The sequence below is a fragment of the Psammomys obesus genome, unplaced genomic scaffold (genome assembly GCF_907164565.1).
Source record: "Psammomys obesus unplaced genomic scaffold, mPsaObe1.curated_primary_1811, whole genome shotgun sequence".
Lineage (NCBI taxonomy): Eukaryota > Metazoa > Chordata > Mammalia > Rodentia > Muridae > Psammomys > Psammomys obesus.
Window position 1 is genome coordinate 1,343,284 of NW_026596091.1, and position 21,610 is coordinate 1,364,893.

Below are 21,610 nucleotides of genomic sequence, written 5' to 3' on the forward strand. Positions count from 1 at the left end.
CCATATCTATCACCTTGCACAAAACTCAAGTCCAGGTGGATCAAAGACCTCAACATAAAACCAGACACACTAAATCTATTAGAACTCATTGGCACAGGAGACAACTTCCCGAACAGAACACCAACAGCACAGGCTCTAAGATCAATCAATAAATGGAACCTCATGAAACTGAAAAGCTTTTGAAAGGCAAGGGATACTGTAAACAAAGCAAAATGGCAATCACCAACCCTACATCTGACAAAGGGCTAATACAATAATATAGAACTAATATAAAGAACTCAAAGTAAATACCAACAAACCAAATAATTCAATTTAAAAAGGGGGTATAGAGCTAAACAGAATTCTCAATAGAGGATTTTCTAATGGCCAAGAAGCACTTAAAGAGACATACTTAGTCATCAGGGAAATGCAAATCAAAACAGCTCTGAGATTCCATCTTAAATCTGTAAGAATGACTAAGATCAACTCAAATGACAGCACATGCTGGTGAGGTTGTGGAGAAAGGGGAACGTTCCTCTATTGCTGGTGGGAATGTAAACTTGCACAACCACTTTGGAAATAAATCTGGTGCTTTCTCAGCAAAGTGGGAATAGCTCTACCTCAAGGCCCAGCATATACCCAAAATTTTCACTAGTTTAACTGTGGGTCAAGCATTGCTCTCAGGGACACAAGTAGTCACTGGCCTCCACTCCACATTAAGGGGTTGGGGACAGCCTGAGTTTATCTCAGTCCTGTGTGCTTAGAAATGTGAGGCGGCAGGCCACCAGCCTGGGAAACTCCATTTTCCTGGCTCCAATGGCAGACAACACACAGAGCACTCTGTCCTGGGTAGCCCTTCACTGTAATTGCGGTTAATATGTTGTTCTTGTGTTTCATTTCCTGTTGCTCGACCCTCGGCTCTTGCATTGCATTTCCGCAAGCTTGATGCTGAGGCAACAGGCTGTGAATATTTGTTGGCTGGCTGGATGAAAAGGATTCTGGCTTTGGCTTTAGTTTGTTTGGTTTGTGAGTTTGGGCAACCGTAACGAATGGATAGAATGTAAAGCACTCGGCAAGTTTTGCAGGAATATTTGGGCAAAATCATCTAGGAGGAAAAGGCTTTTAGGAAATCAGACCTGGCGTTACAGCAGCAATGGGGATGGGCAGGAAGGTCAGGTTTCAATGTTTTTAACTGTTTTAGGGTTTCTGAATGGCTCCGTCTTACAGACAACAGCTTCTAAAAATTTAACAGGTTGTGACATTCTCTAAGGGACAAAAACCGTCAAACCACTAAGAGGTTCGCTGAGACAGAAGCTCCAGGTGGCAAGGGCAGCAACAATCGCTGCTGCGTGGCACGCTGAGTCTCACGGGAGCCAGTGCCCCATAGTCTAATTGGCTACCCTCAGGGTGGAGGCGTGACTTCCTGCTCAGTTTTCCGAGCTCTGATTGGTTACTAGCCAAGGGGTGAAGCCTAGCCAGTTACCTAGGATCTGTTTCCTGGGTGGAGAGGCCTGCAGAGCGAGGTGGGAAAGCAGGTGATGGTGAGGGTTCCCGGCTATGTTCGCACTGCTGCCCACAGGTGAGCCACCCTTTTCCTTCAGCTCGGGCTGAGCCTCATGCCAGCCCACTGAGGTCAGGATTAGCAGCTGCCTACCGAGAACGTCCCCACAGACACTCCAGCGCCGAGCACCGTGGGTGGAAAGTTTCTCCGGAAAAAGGGAGACTGCACGTGTAAATACGGTGTCGCTGTAGCGTGCCTGCAGTATTCTAACTCTAACCAATTTGCTTGCAAAATTGAAATTCACTTAAAATTGTCAGATCAGCACTTAAATTGATGTTTTCAAGTGGGCTGTTATTAATATAAAAATGCATTTCATACCTCAAGATTGTTTAAGAGGCATGAAACTGTAGAGAGCAGGTTACGTGACCTTTTTACCAAGAGCATTATTGTACATAGGACCCAAGGCTGAGAGCAGGACTGCCATTATCAGATGGGCAGCCTTGGCCACTGCCTCCTGACCTAATTTTTAAGCTAGATTGTGGTTTAATGAGCAGTAGTAAAATACTCTGAATGACTAATACTGTTAACATTCGCTTTCACCAAGGAGTAGCATCTGAGTGTTCCTGATGCCCACTTTTGCCCACTGCATTGTTTCAGGACCTTGATTTGTTGACTTGATTGGATTGCTTTCAGACCGTGTTCTTTGGTCATTACAGTGTTCGTGCATGGACTCCCTGCCTGCACAGTCAACACAGGCTGCTCACGCTGATCGCTAAAGTCAGTTCTGAAGTGAAAAAGGTGGGGAGGGCCTTATTTTCCTGGAAAGTGTAATTCTCAAGTTCTCAGGTGGTCTGTGAGCCCCGGAGGAGAGCTAGCACCTAGCATCCCTGATCGAAACCTGAGCTTAAAAAACAACAAAACTACCAGTTGAATAGATGGACAATTGATACACGCTACTGTAAAGTCAAAAGCATATGGAAAGGTGCCTGTCTGTCTCTTCCATAGTCAGTGATGTCAGTCCATGAAGGACAGGGAAACAACTCCTTACAACGTAGTGATCAAAGGGTCTGCTCTTGTAGGATATTGAAGCAGAAACAGCCAGCTCAGGTAGAGTTGCAGTCTGTGGTGCAGTAGGAGTGTCTTTAAAGGGGACATGGGACTCCACCTATTCTGAAAGCTCAGAGGTAGTTCCTTGAGACAGTAACCCTTAGTTCAGTGAAAGTAATCCATAGTCTTTGAGGACTGTGTAGTGGGAAAAGTTTACACCACAGGGGCTGAGAAGTGACGTAGTTTGTGAGGGAGGGAAATAGAGATTCAGGTGGCAACAAAGCCCAAAGAGCCTTTCTTACAAATTATCAGATGTCTGTACTAAAGTGCCATTGAAAAGTCTGTTGCAGAGAGGTGACAGAATCACATTTGACAAGCTACAGAGAAGTCCTACGTGGACTGAGTGAAGGCCTGGATAAGGACGGGATCTTTCAGGAGAGACTGCAAGGTAAGAAGGAAAGGATATTTACTTGTTTTTCACTAGAAAACCTGTCCATTTTAAGTGGTTTTTTTTTTTTTTTTTAATTAAAATGATCATTTTCCCCTTCCCCTATCTACCCCCAACCCTTGCCAAACACACATACCCATTACTCTCAAATTCCTGGTCTCTATTTCTTTAATACATTTTGGTTTTTTGAGACAAGGTTGTTTTGTTACAGCCCAGGCTGACTTGGAAACTATATGTAGACCAGGCTGACCTAAAACTCATGTCTCAGCCTCCCTAGTGCTGGAATTTCAGGCTACCAAGCCTAAAGATGAGCCTATAGAGAGGACAGATATTAGGTGGCCAGAGTGGAGAAGTAGTGAGAACAAGGAGAGTGGAGCTGCTTGGAAGACATCAAGAGAGTATTTTAAAAAACAAGTAGTCAAAGGATGCTGAAAGCTACAAAAGCTGAGAAAAATAGAAATTGAAACTATTCATCAGCTCTGATTGCAGGAAAGTTGCCTTTTCTCGGGAGCTGTGAATGTAGAAGATGGAGGAGGAGGATCTGCAAGAATCAGCTAAGAATAGGGAACAACAGGGACTAGTGAGGAGCAGTGAGCATCAGAACTGCAGAGAAAGAAAGATGGAGATCCAGGAGAAGATACAACTGAAGGCACTAATATGAATGTGACCTCACTTGATTGCTTATCTTTATTGTTCTTCATAGATAATATGTTGTGTAGAGAGAGCTGGTCTTTTTTAATAAGTTGGAAAAAAATATTTAAAGGTGGTGGGGAGACCAGAGGATAACTTGCCGAAGTCAGTGCTCTCCTCCCATCATGTTCTTCTCTGGGATTAAAGTAGGATCATCAATCTTGGCAACAGACACCTTTACCTGCTGAGCCATCTTGCTGGCCTTTCTTTTTTTAATTTATTCATGTGCATTGGTGTTTTGCCTGCATGTGTGTCTATATGAGAGTGTCAGATCTTGGAGTTCTAGACAGTTGTGAGTTGCCATGCAGGTGCTGGGATTTGAACCCAAGATCTCAGCAAGAGCAGTCAGTGCCTCTAACCACTCAGCCCCCTCTTTTTTTTTTTTTTTTTTTTGAGGTACAAAATCCTAGGATATGGGCAGAATTCACTGTCAATCTTGGGAAGAGGACTCACTGCTCCTGCTGCTGTTGAACAAGATGTCAACATTCTGGGAGTTGAAGGGAGCAGATTTCAGCCTTCACGGATGCCTTTGAGTAGAGTTTTGTGAGGGAAATACAGAATGTGGCAAAAGTAGAATTAGAAATGGATCCAGAGATATTACTGCATTGTTCAATCACCAGATCAAACTCTAGCAGATCAAATTTGCTTCTCATGGATGACCAGGAAATGGTTGCTTGAGGTGGAATCCATTCCTGGTGAGGGTAACAGTAAAGGATTTAAGAGTGTCACATCAACTTAGTTGACAAAGCACTGGGTCTGAGAGGCCTGACTTTGGTTTTGAAATGGTTCTATTTGAGGAAAATGCAATCAAGTAGCATCACATGTTACAAAGAAGTCTTGTGTGGAAAGGTCAGGGGCTGGCAAGATGACTAAGCAAGCAGAGTACTCGCTGAGCCAGCCTCATGGCCTGTGTTCAATCCTAAAATCCATATAAAGGTGCAAAAAGAGAACCAGCTGAGTTGTCCTCTGACCACCGCAGGTGCTCCCCCACCCTACACTAATAAAAAGTTTTTTTTTTTTAAGTCATCAAACTTTTAGCAATCAACACTGTTCACTCCACAGCCATTAATTTCATGAGAGGCAAAGCCATCTGCCACCACAATTACAATCAGTAAAGGTGCAGATGGTCATTAGCACTTTTTAGCAATGGAGTTGGATTTTGTTTTTTTGTTTTTTGTTTTTTTTTTCGGTTGTTGTTTGTATTTTCTTCCAGATAGGGTTTCTCTGTGTAGCCTTGGCTGTCCTGGACTCACTTTGTAGACCAGGCTTGCCTCAAACTCAGAGATCTGCCTGCCTCTGCTTCCCCAACTGCTGGGATAACAGGTGTGTGCCATAGTGCCCATCTGAAGTTGTTTTTAATTTAGATGTTTTTGTGTACATAATGCTCTACACTGTTAACAGGGCATAGTGTTGTAAACATGGGTGTTTTAATTTAATTTTATATGCATTGTTGTTTTCCCTGCATGGATATCTGTGTGAGGGTGTCAGCTCTTACAGTTACAAACAGTTGTGAGCTGCCATGTGGGTGCTAGGAACTGAACCTGGATCCTCTGGAAGAACAGTTAGTGTTCTTAACCACTAAGCCATCTCGCCGGCCTTGTAAATACAGTTCTTATATGTACTAGAAAACCAAAAGGTTGAAGTGGAGATACTGTATACTTGATGAGGCAGAGACAGAGCTGAGAGTGAAGGAAGGAATAAGGCAGGACCACGGGCAGGCTATAGATCTGAGTTGAGAAGATTAGGGTCATCACTGGACAGGGTAGAAGAGGGAGTTTCCTACAGATTAAGATGTTCCAACAGAAAAAGCCAAGTGTGCAGCACAGGCCAGGAATAGCAGCACCCTGTCCAATGCAAGGAATTGCAAGTTAGATTGAGGAGGAAGGAGACTGCCTACAACTAAAGCTCATGTGGGATGTATGATAGGGCATCATAAATTACAGGAAGACCTTCAAACAAGGTGGAAGGGGAGGACCAACACCTGTGGGTATCTTCTGTATGGGTGCCCACTCTCATAAGCACACGCACACACACTTACACACTTGCTGTGAAAATATCACAACTGAAAAGCTGAAGAGAAATGTGTCTTGTTCTGACACTTGTACATGAATGGACTTTGAAAGAATTACACTAAATCAAATAAGCCAGAATTTTTTTTCTTAATGTGTGCTAATGGTTTCACTTATATGACCTACCTAGGAATGGAGATAGAAAGTAGAGTGGAGCTTTCCAGATGGGACAGGAGTGGAGAGTTATAGTTTGGTTTCGTGGGTACAGAATTTGTTTGACAGGAAAAGTCTTAGGTGTAATGCTTTTTTAAAAAATTAATTTATATTTTATTAATTACAGTTTATTCATTTTGTATCACACCTGTAGCCCCCTTGCTCATCCCCTCCCAATCCCATCCTCTCTTCCTCCTCTTCTCCTGTGCCCCTCCCCCAGTCCACTGATAGGGGTGGTCCTCCTCCTCTTCCATCTGATCTTAGCCTATCAGGTCTCATTAGGAGTGGCTGCATTGTCTTCCTCTTAGGAAAGTTGTTCCCCTTCAGGGGGAGGTGGTGGAAGAGCCAGTCCATGAGTTCATGTCAGAGAGAGCCCCTGTTACACTTACTAGGGTATCCACTTGGAGACTGAGCTGCCATGGGCTACATATGAGCAGGGGTTCTAGGTTATCTCCATGAATGGTCCTTGTTTGGAGTATCAGTCTCAGAAAAGACCCCTGTGCCCAGATTTTTTGGATTTGTTACTCTCTTATGGAGCTCCTATCCCCTCCAGGTCTATCTCCCCCTTCTTTCATAAGATTCCCTGTACTCTGGCCAATGTTTGGCTATGATTCTCAGCAGCTGCTTTGATATACTGCTGGGTAGGTAGCCTTTCAGAAACCCTCTCTGGTAGGCTCCTGTCCTGTTTTGTTGTTGTTGTTGTTGTTTGTTTTGTTTTCTCCCTCTTCCGATGTCCATCCCATTTGCCTTTCTGAATGAGGATTGATCATCTTACCCAGAGTCCTTCTTGTTTGGCTTCTTTATGTGTACAGATTTTAGTATGTTTATCCTATGTTATATTTCTAATATCCACTTCTAAGTGAGTATATACCATGTGTGTCTTTCTGCTTCTGGGATACCTTACTGAGGATGATCTTTTCTAGTTCCTACCATTTGCCTGTAAATTTCATGATTTCCTTGTTTTTAATTGCTGAGTAGTATTTTATTGTGTAAAAATACCACAATTTCTGCATCCATTCCTCTGTTGAGGAACAACCCAGATGTTGTTTCCAAATTCTGGCTATTAGAAATAAAACTGCTACGAAATGTCCTTGTTGTATACTTGAGCATATTTCAGATATAGGTGTAGCTGGATCTTGAGGTAGCACTATTCCTAATTGTCTGAGAAAGTGCCAGATTGATTTCCAAAGTGGCTGTACAAGTTTACATTCCCACCAGCAATGGAGGAGGGTTCCCCTTTCTCCACATCCTTTCCAGCATATGTTGTCACTTGAGTTTTTTAATTTAGCCATTCTGATGGGTGTAAGGTGAAATCTCAGGGTCGTTTTGATTTGCATTTCCCTGATGACTCAGGGTGTTAAGCATTTCTTTAAGTATACTTAATAGTTGTACAGCATTGTCAGAGTACCCTAAGCCACTGAAAATGCCACTTGAAAATGGTTGAAATACTACCATGTCTTATTAGCATCTTACCATAACTTGCTAAAAATTGACAACTCATGCCTCTAACACCAGCATTTGGGAGCCAAAACAGAAGGAACTACAATATAAGAACCTCTGCCTCTCTCTCAAAAAGTGATTATTTTTATGTGCTCAAAGATAGCAGCAACTGAAAATGAACCAAAGAATGCAATTCTAGAAAATTACATTGTTTTCCTTATATAATTAGTTTGTATATTAATGTTTATGATTTATCAAGGACAAAAAGGCAAAGAGAAGGCCAAAAATAACATATTAGCCAAAGGTCAGCCTCACTAACAAAACTTCACCAGTGAGTTTTTTTCCATACTTCAGAATAGCCAGAACTGCTTATATGCTTGTGTTCTTTAGGTCATTTGGAATGGGTTTTTCTGACTTTAGCAACCTGTGGCTCTCGACTCCTCTAAGATTCTAGAAACTCACTTTAAAGCTCAAACATGACATGCTATGGATAGATGCTCAGCATTTAGCCAAACTGCAAATAGCACAGCCATTCAGCAATAAGGGTGAGCTATAGTCAGCACACCCGCCCTGGATGTCATTCGTTCTAAATGCTTTTCTAGCACTCTAATACTATGGTTGGACTCAATAAGAAATTGTAACATACATTTATTATTCAGGCTTTCCATTTTTATTGCTAACACTGTTTGCCCAGCAGAAAGGCAACAAGATGCAGCCTTGACTGTCTTGATGACTACTAATTGGGTTATGTATGGCCTGCCTTCACTTTGCTTCATTTGAGGAAGTGCCTGTCAATGAATGTGTTGCCCTAGAAATGTGGCTGATTTTCTGTCATTTTGCAAGATGAGACTCTCAAACCAAGCCAGCTATTTTATATGGTGCCCGAGCTATACAAGATTTGCCCCAACCCTCAAGGAGCCCTTGGCTATTTGGGACTTGCACAGATTGAGTTTTTGCAATTTCACTTTATAGACAGGATTCAGATGTAATTCCCATGTGCAGTTTTGCTCTTTATATTAAAAGATATACAACAATAAAGAATCATTTTTAAAAAACAGTAAAATATGAACAGCTGTCATCAAGCATGGAATATGCCTGAAATTCCAACACTAAAGAGGCTGAGGCATGAGTGCCATGAATTTGAGACAAGCATGGACTACACATCAAGTATCAGTCCAAATAGGGCTAGATAGCAAGATCTTATCTTAAAAAACCAAAGTATTAAATTATCTATAAATGGTGGAGTTTTGAGTTTTTCTCCTTATATTATTCCTCAGAACTCAGCAACGCTGCAGTGTGTATTAGTTTTATGGAGTTATTTTGAAAAACTGACATACTTAAACATTCTCATTTGTCTTTTGTAAATTGTACTTCTATCTAAAACTCAACGATTTGGGGTTTGTTACTTTAGCAGAACACATTTTGCTTTAATGCATGTGGGCTGTACAAGAAAACAGACTGGTTAATCACAGATGACGGGCTTATTCCCCATCACTTGTAGAGGCTGCAGTGGCCAAAGCTCGGTGCCTGCAGACTCTGGGGATGGCCTTTTCCTCATGGATGGCATCTTTTATGTGTCTCCCAGTAAAAGGACAAGCAATCTCTTCAAAGCCTTTTTAAAATATAGTTTTATTGTTTGAGAATTTCATACATGCATACAGTATATTTTGGCCATATTCACCCTCCTTACCCTAACTCCTTTTCCAGACACCCTCCCCCCGTCTCATTAAAATTCAGTTTAAAGTTGTATCACTACAAGACTTTGGTTCCTGATAATTTCCAGTGAGAACCACCGTTACTAAATACTTACTATGTACCAGGCTGTCTTCATGTACTTGATAATGCATTTGACTCTAGTAGTACCCCTGTAAGGTATGGGTGCTATTCTCATTTACAGAGGAGGGCTGTTTTTAATGCTTGCTGACAAGTTTCCCTTGAGGCTTTGTTTGAATTACTGTGTTTAGCGTGAAGCTAACAAACTACAGGAACACTCCATAAGTGCTGGGCATAGAGGCAGTTCAGCTACAGAGCCTTCATGTCTCCCCAGCATGTGGAATGAGAAGCATGAATCTGTAGAGTCACAACAGTGAGAAGGGAGTCCCCCAACCCAGATCTGCCTGGGCTTCATCATACTTACCACCTCCTTCCTGTTAAAATTGAAAGTTCTCTTAGAAACTATTAAAATATATATATATTTTGTCTTGCCTTACGGCATTAGGAATAGCCTGAAGAAAACTAAACTGCAAGTAAAACAGAAACTATGCCTACAGTGTTAGCCTCCATAGACCCCAGCAGTGAGCCACCACTTCAAATCATATTCTTCAGAGTAATCATTTGGATTATGACAGGCTTGAAAGTCATCAGCATATATGGCAAGAGCAGTGATAGTGGCAAGGATTAGAAATGGCTGTCTTTGCATTTACCCTGTCAAATCTATGAATACAGAAAGCCATAAAGGACACAGCACTGTGTGTGGCAGGGCTGACATTCCAATACTCCCAGGAACTAAAAGTCTACCAAACCCTAGGGCGTATGCATGTTACCAGAAACAAGACACAGTGGTGAAGAGGCTGACATATTAATACATCAGAGCATGACATAAGACTATTTTGAATTAAAGCCACTCAAAAGTGGGTGCTGGGTCATTCTGACTCTTCTGTTCAAGAGAAGGTGAAAGTTTCATGAGAAAACCACCTTCACTGTACTAAGAGGAGTAACATCCTTCTTAAGGATAAGTTTAGACCAAACCTTACTGAAATACCACAGCTTTTAAGCTCTTTGCTCAGTAGCATTGCTTCCGTGCATCTTACTGTCTTTGTCCTCCTCAATGTAACCTACCCTGCTTTGGGTTTTATCTTTGTATGGGCTCCCATGACGTATACAACCTAAGAAATAACCTTGCATGCTTTGCTTTGTTGCATGGGCTCAGCCAGGACCCCAGGACAGGAGTGGAATACTACAGCCCCTTATATCATCCGCAGAGGCTGCAATGCTTCAGTGTAGCCATCTCCTAATAGATGAAGGTGGCAAGGGATATTTGGGTAGACTGGAAGGTACTGCTCAAATGACTCCTGTGTTTAGTTGAAGGCAGCTAACTTACCAACATTGCCCTGTGAATTAAAGCCAGGTAAAGGCATGGGCTGGAGTAGCATTAAGTCAAAGAGCACCATCGCCATCACAACTGACCTGACTTTCAGAGGCTTCACTCATCACATAACACTTTGTACACATTTGCATAGTTATAATAGAGCAAATATGCATTTATATACTCATTTCAAATAAAATAAACTGACCTGTTTGGATTATAGCCCATCAGCAAAAATACTTTTAAAAACAATGAAAAATGACTTCTTCCCTTCCTAAGCATCTACCTGAGCTAAATATAAACTTGAAAAATGTCAAGCCTCAAAAAACAACTACCTGTGTACTATGCCACCTAAAAAAAGAAACATGCCAGTTGTAGGAAAGGGGATTTGTGTCATAACAGTTGAGGCCTATGAACCTTTGAACCCACAGCCTTTGACTTGCTCCTGGAGTACCTGCTTCCCAGGATGGATGCAGAGCTCAGAAAGACAATGTATTTATAAAGGGTGATGAGATTTATTATAATGGAGTCATCTTCCTGGCTAGCTTAAATCGTTTCCAGTTACTTTAGAACTCAGATTTCCAAGTGTCTATTCTAAATGCCAATGCTCCTTTAAAGCCTTCATCTTCCACACAGGCACAATGTGGACATTCCCCTAGAATGTGAGAATTAGACAGCGCTCACAGCATGTCGTGGAGGCTGCTGACAGGATACCAGCTCTGTAGGCTCTGTCTTTTCAGAAAGCTGGAACCAGCTCTGAAAATCAAACCTTCAGCATGCATCATCTACGAAACGGACAGTAAGTCAAACAAAGAAAACATAAGAACAGTGGAAAAGCTCCGTTCATGTTCAGTTGACGTTGGGAAAATCCGCAGACTGAAAGGATGGGTGCTTCTGGAGGACGAAACCTACATTGAAGAGATTACAAATATTTTGAAAGAACTAGGTGCCAACAAAACTGTGATAGCCAGTATTTTAGAACGCTGTCCAGAAGCCATTGTTTGCAGTCCTGCTGCTGTTAACACCAAAAGGAAACTCTGGCAGATGGTATGCAAAAATGACAAAGAGTTAATCCAGTTAATAAACCAGTTTCCAGAACCTTTCTTTACTGTCAAGGACCAGGAGAACCAGAAACTGAATGTTCAGTTCTTTCAAGAGCTGGGACTCAAGAATATCGTGATTAGCAGGTTTCTGACAACGGCCTCTAGCATTTTCCATAATCCTGTAGACAACAATAAACGAATGATAGGGGTTCTCCAGAAGAGCTACCTAAATTTAGGTGGCTCTGAAGCCAGTGCTAAAGCGTGGCTGCTTAAATTATTAAGCCAAAATCCATTCATTGTGTTAAATTCTCCTACAGCTGTAGATGAAATACTAAAATTTCTTCAAGGACAAGGCTTCACAAACTCTGAAGTTCTTCAGCTTCTGTCCAAACTTAAAGGATTTCTTTTTCAACTTCAGCCAGGAAGCATCCAGAACAGCATTTCCTTCACTAAGACTACTTTTGAGTGCACAGACTGTGACCTACGGCAGTTAATTGTGAAATGCCCTGCACTTCTCTATTATCCGGCTCCAGTTCTAGAAGACAGAATCCAGGCACTGCTGAAAGAAGGAATCTCCATAGCTCAAATAAGAGAGTCACCGATGGTTCTTGAGTTAACACCACAGGTAATTCAATACAGAATAAGAAAGCTGAATTCTTTAGGCTACAGAATAAAGGATGGACATCTATCAAGTCTACATGGAACAAAAAAGGAGTTTGAGAATAACTTTACCAAAATGCAAGCCAAACAAGGAAGGCCATTTTTTAACCCTGTGGCATCATTAAATGTTGAAGAGTGACAGCAAAGTGATCAGTTCACAAAGACTTAAGCAATTCATTATAACATTAATGATTCTTAGGACCTACTGAGATTCTGAGTTGTGTTTGAGTTACCTCATAAATGATGGTCTCTTGATTCATTTGCTGTATTTTAAAATATAAATTGTGTTTAAATAAAGTCAGGAACTTTGACCTTGAACTATTACTCCAAAACATTGTATATTAAATGGCAGGCATGTGATAAGGAACTTTGACCTTGAACTATTACTCCAAAACATTGTATATTAAATGGCAGGCATGTGATAGTTTACATGAATCATTTTGAACTGACAAGTACACACTCTTGATCAAAGTACATGAAGTTTTTTGTTCCTAGAGTTGCTACTAAAGTGTTAATTCCGTAGCACCAGCCCTGAGTCATTACCAGGGCAGCATGGTCCTTTAGAGAGAGCTAACCTCACCTTGTGTGTGGGATGGGTATCTTCGAGGAATGTTGCTCATCCAGAATTAGTTAAGAGCCTACTTCTGTGGTCAGTTTGAAATCTCTTAAGAAACACACCCTTTCATTATGTTCCTCATTTCAGAAATGAGGTTCATGGTGGAGTGATTTATTAAGATCTGAATTCTGTTCATCTTCAGGAATAGAAATTTCCACCTTTCCCTGGACAGCAAAAGGAAGGAATGCAAACATATTATGGGGATGGGGTATGAAACTATAATTTCAGATTTAATTCATGCACTTGAAATTAATGAAAAGACTGAAAATCTACTTCATGTGATACCACTTTTGGTTGTAGTGTTTCCACTTCCATTTCTAAGATAAGCATTACCCAGATAAAGACTGGCTCACTTTCAGGTGTACAGTTTGTAACTACTACAATATTCATTGGTTGTAATGCACAACAGTTAACTATACATGGTGCACAGCTTCTCAAATATAATGAGAAATGCAGTCCTTATCCTCTTCTTCCATTCTCTTAGCAAATGCAAGTATTCCACACTATCCAAATTTGTGCATTTCCTTAGTTGGGACATTAAATAGGAACAAGTGCCCAGGAAGTTAATACTTACTGTTCTAAGACTCAAAGTAAGGCACTTACTCAAAGCACTCAGGACTGCCAGGGAAAAAAAATGTTAAGACCAGATGTTGGCAGCTGTAGCTTAGTGGCAGAGTGCATGCTTCACCTTGGTTCAATCGCAAGTGTGTACTTGAATATATACATATGTGTGTGACACCCAAGAGAGTGTGGGAGCACGTTTCATTCAGTGTAGCACAAAATGAGAGGCATCACTGTTCCATCTAAAGAGCAGGAGTTCATTCTAAGCGCAATGGAGAACCTCTGGAACTTTGTCCTGGCAAGTATCAGTAATGCATGCATCCACCCACCTTCTCAAAACAGGTCTGGAATACATCACAGGCTACGTGATCCTCTACAGGTAACTGTCAACTGTGAAGTGGTTGATAACAGGCAAATGGCCAAGTACAGAGTTGTGAGAAGTCAGAAGTGAGATGGACAGCAGCACTACTTGCATTGCGATGGTGTTTAAAGCCTTGGCCGTAGGTGAGATTGCCACAATTAGGCAACTAAGATGTAGGGAATGATGATGAACTTGGGAAAAGCCAATCACTGGTTGACCTTATCAAGAGTGACTGGGAGAGTAGAGAAGTGCAAAGGCTATGTGGAGTGGGTTGATATGAATAGCTGAGGGCTCAGGACAGATCAGTAAACAAAGTGGTTAGGAACATTAGAACCTAAGTTAGGTTTGATTCCTTGAACTCACATAAAATGTGGCAAGTGTGGTGACACGCACTTGTAATCCCAGCACTAGAAAAGTAGGCATGGGATCCCTGCAGCAGCAAGCTTAAGTTGGCCTCTTAAATATATACAATAGAAAAGTGTTCTGTAGATGTAAGGCCTCAGCTTTCACACTTCCATGTGCCTCAGAATAACCCACAAAGGTTGTTAAAGAGACTGAACAAACTGAGATGGCAAAACCTAGACATCCCAATTTCAGTCTTTTAGTTGTTTAAATTGTATTTGTACTTTAGGATTGTGTCTACATGCAAATATCATGTCTGTAAATTATCACAAATAATTGGCTACAGAACTTCCTGAACTGCTTTGTAACAACTTTTAGATGATCCTGTCTATAAATTCCCTTTATTTCTGTATGAAACATTCCACCTTTGCAGATCATAGTCCTTTATTATCAGATTCACGTGTTCTTTCCCATCCCTTTAATACAAAAACAAACAAAAAAAAACAACAACAAAAAAAAACAAGAAAAAACTACATTATTCAGGTATTTTCATCTGACATTTCACTAAATACAGTATTCATGTCAACATTATTAGATTCAGTCATTCAAGTGGGCCACACAAATTTATCTTCACTGTGCCAAACCCACTCAGAAAAGGAACTGAACAACAAATGCCTCCAGGTGTATACAACAATAGTTTCTTGAAGTGAACTGGTCCTGTTTAACAGGTCAAATTGCTAGTCTATGTAAATAACCTGGAAGAGAGCTGTATACATCATCAAATGCAAGTTCATTTCAGTTTGAACTCCAGCTAACTGTACATCTGTACAATTCTCTGCTACCATTAAAAGCCCCTCTGAACAACACTGCACTTTAGCATTTAAGACAAATAAGAAAACTTACCAGGTGGCTTTTCTATAGCACAAATTAATTATAGCCATTTTTTTTCTCAAGTGATTTTAAAGACAAGCAAAGTTGAAAATAAATATGCAAACATATAATAAACTAAGCCTACATTTAGACTAACTCAAGTACAAAGCACAGCAGAGCATTTAAGTTAGAAATATAAACCAACAATGAATCAATAACTTCTAAATAGCAGGAAACAAGTTCTTCCATACCATTATTTAGATCACTGAGAATCGGTCTATTTTGCAATTTAAAAAAATACCATATACCATTTATTAAAACATTTTACCAGATGTATCAAAAACGTCTCTTAAATGATATTGCATGAAATTAATGACCATTTAATTTCTTCTGAATTAAACTCAATGATTTTAAATTTTGTCTGAGCGTAAAGGTCCAAGAACATAAGATTTATTTGAAAGTCCTGCCTTTATTTATGAATGCTTTTAAAATTTATATTTTTATCTATTTGTTAGTCCACATTACTAATAGAATACTCTTAAGAGTTACAAACATTTAAAGCTACACATTAGGTTGATCTTCCCATGTTTTCAGGCACACTACATTTTGACTGATATTGAGACCCCACCCACTTCCTCTCTCTAGGGAGTTTCAAGGGGCAGAATGAATATAGTTTTCTAGTTTTCAGTATAAAGAAAATTAAGGTTTGTTTTCTGGTTTAGATTATAAGATAAATGCCAAATATATATGTCAGTTATTAAGTTTCCATGAAACAACATTAAAACAAAGAAATGGACTCTTGAGTTCTATTGTATGAGAATGAATGAGCTATGAGGACACACTTACCATCCATATTAAAGACATAACACACTTACCATCCATATTAAAAAAAACTTTCAACTCCCTACCTGAAACTGGCTTGAGAAATGATATATCTACAGCTGCTTTAAAGGATTATAAGAGAACATATTTTAAAAGCATGAATACATTTCTCTGCAAATGCATCTTAAGTGATACAGTACTTGCCTTCCATGCATGCAATTCTGGGATCCATCCCCAACATCATGTAAACCAGGCATGGTGTCCAATGCCTGTAATCCCAAAACTTGGGAGGTGAAAGAATGAGGATTAGAAGCTCAAGATTATCCTAAGCTTCACATTCATTTCAAGACCAGCCTGAGCTACAGGAGAGCCCATCTCCAAATTAAAAAAAAAAAAAAAAAACAAAAAACAAACAAACAAACAAAAAAAAACACTTATGCATTTTTTTTTATTCAAAGCATATGGAGGCAATCTCATTCATTTGAAGAGTCAATCCTCATTTATTTATGGTTGCTTTTATTGTATTTTTTATGGAATTACTACTGATAATTTAAGACATCCTAAAAACAAATAAGTATAAGAACTTAATATTTGTTCCTTCTCAATATGAAACTTCCCACACAGCTTTTGATCAGCTAAGAAATGTCCCATAGGCACTGTGGGGGGGTGTTAATGATGGGACCATGAATCAAGTACTAAAGCCTACATGTCATGTTAACCACTCACAACAGCTAAAAAGCACTGTCTTACCCACTGATACCAGGAAACGCCTTTACCTTAATACTCCTGAGATTCTTAAGAGGGAGAACTAGTTTTACAACCTTTAAAAGAATTCACTGATAATTATAAGAACTACACATATTTAAGGTATTAGAAAAGATGTTTTCTTTTGTAAGGCATCAATGATTAAACAAATAGAATGCTTATCTAACAAAAAACAATTAACAATATCATAAAACCATTTATCTTCTAAACTTTTGAATTCCTGCTACTTTTCTGCCAGCTTAAATAAGAATGCCTGTTGGCCTAAACCACTATAGTTATAAAAAAAACTAAGACATCTGAAACTATTAGGCACATCAAAGGTACAGTTGATGTAGCTCAAGAGTCCCTTTGTAAGGGTCATAGGAGTTAGCTGGCACACTGCACACATGGAACTGTAAAATCATCTAAGTGGAACTTTCACATTTTTAGTCAAACTCAAAGACTTACAGCAAATATTTAAACATACCATATCTTAAGTTACAACTGAGCGAGTGTAACATTTTACCAGATAAAAAGCTGAACTTAAGGATGAGAAGCCTTCATACACTGTGATAGTATTGGTCTCTTCTTATTTTAAACGTAGCCAGTCACCAATACTTTCAACACAGCAGCGCAGTTAAGCGGTTGACTTTGTTGTAGTCTGTAACTGAGCAGTTCAATGCCACTGGCATAATGAGCTGTGGAGAGCAAGTGTACCTGTCTCTTAATCAGACTTGTCTTTCTTCTTTCCTGATAAGGGCACTTTGTTTACAACAGCAGACCCAACAGCTGTCACACCTCCAGCCACAGCAGACACGCCTCCTTTCACCAGCCCTATTCCCATGGAAGGCACCGTTGTAACAGCTGTTTTGGTCACTTCCAGACTCTTTCCACCAATCCAAGCCACACCACCAATGGTGGCACCAACAGCTCCCTTTGTAACACTGAAGATACCTCCAGTCACACGAGACAACATTCCTGGCTGCTGCTGTGGGTGATCTTTCATTGACCCTAATGAGAGAAAATGGTATGACAGTCAAATACATGTCTTTTAAGAAAAATACAAATTGTTAAGTAACCTTCCTCACAACCAGGAGCTTAATCTGATAAACTCCACTATACCGAGTGAACAGTAAGGAGCTCTTGCCTGAGTACAGCTGCAGAAGTTTTATATTATATCTTGGTCCAGAGCTAAGTCTTTCAAAGCAAGGTCTTATTAATGTTTCCCACACTTTCCTCAAATTCACAACTTTCCTACCTCTGCCTCAAAAACCCTGAGATTATAGGTATGCACCAGCATGCATAGTGTTGTATGGCATTTCCTCAGAGATTAAAATTTTCCATTTTGGAGGGAAGCTGGTGAAAACAGAAATATTTTATTAAAAGTAAGGTGAAAATTCCATTCTACATAGAAGCTCCTTAAGCTCAGAAAGTAAACAAAAACAGCCTCAGGAAGTTCCTGAAACTGACCAAATTCACTAGGCTCTTCTTTCCCCAACCATACAAAAACTGTAAGGACTGCTAAAAGACATTCAGACAAGCTGAGGTGCCTGGAAGAAGCAGAGACTAGCTGAGCTACCTAAAAGGGTCCCTCTCCAACCTGTTGAGCTGCCTGCAGGCTATAGAGTATAGCATGCTCCACGTTTCCAACTTCCATGAGCTGTAATCCACATTGGTGTGGACTTAACTGATGCAGCTGTCTCTGAATCACTTCTCCTCCTGTAAGTTACCCAGTTAAACTCATTGGTTCACCCAGCTGGACTTTTGTCTGTCAGTAGTTCCCTATCTGTAGTAAGTATACATGTATCCATGTGGATTACATCCCAGGAATAGTATCATACAACATGCGTGGCTCAGTGCAAAATCTTATCCAAAAAAAGAAATGCTTTATAAAAAGAAATATTGTAGAGACTAAACCACTTTATACAATAGAATCCTATTTTTAAAGATGCATTTTAAATGTCTTCCTGACTTACAGTTTTGCTACTAAAATTTTACCCTAAAGGTATGAAAAAAAATAAAAATATAAACATGTAGCCTTCAATTTCTAATTCAGGATACAACCAAAAATTACCAAAATAATCACCTTCATATAATGTGGTTCTTATGGTACTCTGGAGATCTCCAAGGATTTTGAGGGGAGGAGACTCATAGTAAAAACCTCTTTCAAAATAATATTAAAACTGCACTGCCTTTTTACTTCATTCTCTCACATATCTATAACTGAGAGTTCCAGAAACTAGATGATGTAAAACACAAGCGACTAATTGCAGAAGTAGCTACAACAATGTACTTGTCTATCACTCCAAACAACAGACATTTAGAAATATATATATATAACAAATCTCTCATCTGAAAGTTCAAAAATTGAGCTTTTCTAAGACACAAGGCACAAATTCATCTTAATACATTTTTTTTTTCATTGCTTGGAAGCTTTACATTCTAACTGGGGAAATCTTACTGATTATTCTAAATAATGCATCAGGCAGGAAAGAGCCCCCAGAATTAACTGGAACTACATGGTATTAAAAGGTTATTGCACAGCACAAGAAAACTATCAGAAGAGCAAAAAGCCTACAGAACAGAAGAACATCTTTGCCAGCTATACAACAAACAGAATTAATATCCAGATTAATTACTAACTAATTAATAACTCTCTTCCCCCACAGGGTTTCTCTGTGTATCAGTCCTGCCTGTCCTGGAACTCTCTTTTATAGACTAGGCTGGCCTCAAACTCACAGATCCACCTGCTTCTGCCTCTGAGTGCTGGGATTAAAAACGTGCATTGCCATGCCCTTTCTTGTGGGGGAGGAGAGGGGTTCTTTTCTTTTTTCTTTTCTTTTCTTTTCTTTTCTTTTCTTTTCTTTTCTTTATCCGAGACAGAGTTTCTGAAACAGCCTTGACTGTCCTGGACTCACTTTGTAGACTAGGCTGGCTTTGAACTTGAGAGAACAAAGAATTAAAAATCAGTGGCTATTATTTTAAAGTTTAAAGCACAAGCCTGAACCAAGGCCAGACAAATGGAGATATGTCCAGCCTTAATCCCCTGAGGGGAAGTAGTCTTACTGCATTCTTTTCCTGTCCACTAGAGATACAGTTGCTAGGACACCAGCCCATCCCCCTAAGGAGGGACACCAGATCATTAATGGTATAGGGACCTTCCTATAGCCAATCAATTCAAAATGCAACATCCCTTTTGCGTTTCAACCAATATATGCTTGCCAGGCAGGACTCCCCCCATGCTTTGGGCACACTGGGAGGGACCAGAATCTTTAAATCATCCAACTAACCTGAGCACAAGGCTCTTGTGCTCCCAAGCTGCAGCTTGTAATAATTTGTAATAAAAAGATCCTCATGTGTTTTGCAACGGACTCAACTCCTGGTGGTGGTCTTTTGGGGTATCGCAATTCGGGCATAACAAACTCACAGGCCTGCCTCTGCCTCCCTGAGTGCTGGGATTACAGGTGTGCACCATTGTACCCAGCCAGATTTTATTTTCTTGAAGTACAAAAATCACACACACAAAAAAGCACTAGCCAGTCAAAGTGTTTGATATCCTTAGTTGTCTGAAGAAATGCAAAGTAACTGAGATACCATCTTACCCAAATAAGAATTGCTAATGAAAACTACTAAGATCAGATGCAGTGGCACATGTCTTTAATCCCAGCACTCAGGAGGCAGAAGCAGGCAGATCTGTGTAAGAGCTCTGTTTTTTCTAAATACTTATTTTCCACAGTATCATTAAAGTATTATTATGGCATTTGCAAGCAAAATTGGTTCTATCTGATTTCCCCCATCAACATACCAAGTTTCAAATCACCCAGACAGAAAAACCCTCTCTCTAAACAAAGAAAAATTAAAAACTAATAGCAAATGTTGGTGAGGATTTGAGGAAAGAAGAACCTTGTATACTGCTTGAAGGAATGCAAACCAATACAACCATTATGTATGAAGGCCACTCAAGAAATTAAAAATAGAATTATTGTATGACCCAGCTATGTCATTCCTGGACACGTACTCGAAGATAGCATACCATAACACAGAAATATTTGCACATCCATGTTCATTGCTACCCTATCTACAACAGCAAAGAAATGGAAACAGCATAGATGCCCATCAAGAGATGATATTGAAAATGTGGTACATATATAAAATGGAATTATATTTAGCTGTAAAGAAAAATAAAATTACAAAATGTGCAAGCAAATGAAAGGATTTGTATATTAAGTGAGGTGAACCAAACTCAGAAGTACAAGTTCTCTTTTATATTTGTGTGTATACAAATGGAAGAGTATGCTAATAAAGCCTAAAAAGCTAAAAAAGAAGATCAAAAGAGGGCAAAAAGAGATGCTATTGAAAAGGGGACCTGAAGGCAAAGGAACACATGTGACCTGGAAAACACAAAGGAGATGAGAAAGAGGAGGTGAGGTATGGGGAAAGAGACATCAGCTAAAACAAATTTTGCTTAAAAATACCATGGTACTTGTACATTAAATATAGAAAACAAATATTTTAAAACGAGCAAAGTATTACCCAGATATAAGATATAGTCACTGCTAAATTTGTTTTTAAAATGCAAATATTAATGCTACTAAGAATAATAAATTTTAAATGGCTAAAAATAAAATATGATACAAAAAAGCACTTGACTATATTAGTTATAAAATTACATAAAACTAGAGCACTGAGGAGGCATGAGGCCCTCAGATTGAAGATAGTATATGCTGTCTTGAAAAACACGTTTAACTTTATAATACAAAATCTTTTCCTGAAGATAAGGACCAGAGAATGATTACACATACTTGTCAGAGAGAGATACTGTCTCTCTGTTTTGTTCTTTTTTTTTTTTTTTTTTTTTTTTAAGACAGTTTCTCACTACGTATCCCTGGCTATCTTGGAACTCACTATGTAGAACAGGCTGGTCTTGAACTCACAGAGATCTGCCTGCCTCTGCATCCTCCTGAGTGATGGAATTAAAAGCATACACCACTATCCATGGTTAACAGGTTTTTAGAAAGCAAGACAGAAATAGAAAACAAATTCAAAATATTTATATTTGTAAATTACATATACCCAGAGTATATTAAAAAAAAAAAACCAAAACATACAAATTGTTCTGAAAGAAAGAAGGAAAGGAAGGAAGGAAGGAAGGAAGGAAGGAAGGAAGGAAGGAAGGAAG

General features: G+C 39.6%; 2 protein-coding genes across 5 annotated transcripts in view; one reads left to right on the top strand and one right to left on the bottom strand.

The window, feature by feature from the left end:
• Positions 1 to 1,470: 1,470 nt before the first annotated feature.
• Positions 1,471 to 12,433, top strand: Mterf2 (mitochondrial transcription termination factor 2). Of its 4 annotated transcripts, none has more exons than XM_055627926.1 (4): positions 1,471 to 1,558; positions 2,197 to 2,278; positions 2,868 to 2,975; positions 11,049 to 12,433. In XM_055627926.1, the coding sequence occupies exon 4, from the start codon at positions 11,100 to 11,102 to the stop codon at positions 12,252 to 12,254; it is 1,155 nt and encodes a 384-aa protein (XP_055483901.1). In that variant the 5' UTR covers positions 1,471 to 1,558; positions 2,197 to 2,278; positions 2,868 to 2,975; positions 11,049 to 11,099; the 3' UTR covers positions 12,255 to 12,433. The 4 variants fall into 4 exon arrangements, with proteins under 4 accessions (XP_055483901.1, XP_055483903.1, XP_055483900.1 ...); XM_055627928.1 differs by having other exon boundaries at positions 2,878 to 2,975; XM_055627925.1 differs by lacking the exon at positions 2,197 to 2,278.
• Positions 12,434 to 14,421: 1,988 nt separating this feature from the next.
• Positions 14,422 to 21,610, bottom strand: part of Tmem263 (transmembrane protein 263) — an 18,165-nt gene continuing 10,976 nt past the window's right edge. The window contains exon 3 of the mRNA XM_055627931.1: positions 14,422 to 17,442. Coding sequence (XP_055483906.1) covers positions 17,156 to 17,442 — 287 coding nt within the window. The 3' untranslated portion in view covers positions 14,422 to 17,155. The remainder of the gene's footprint in view (positions 17,443 to 21,610) is intronic.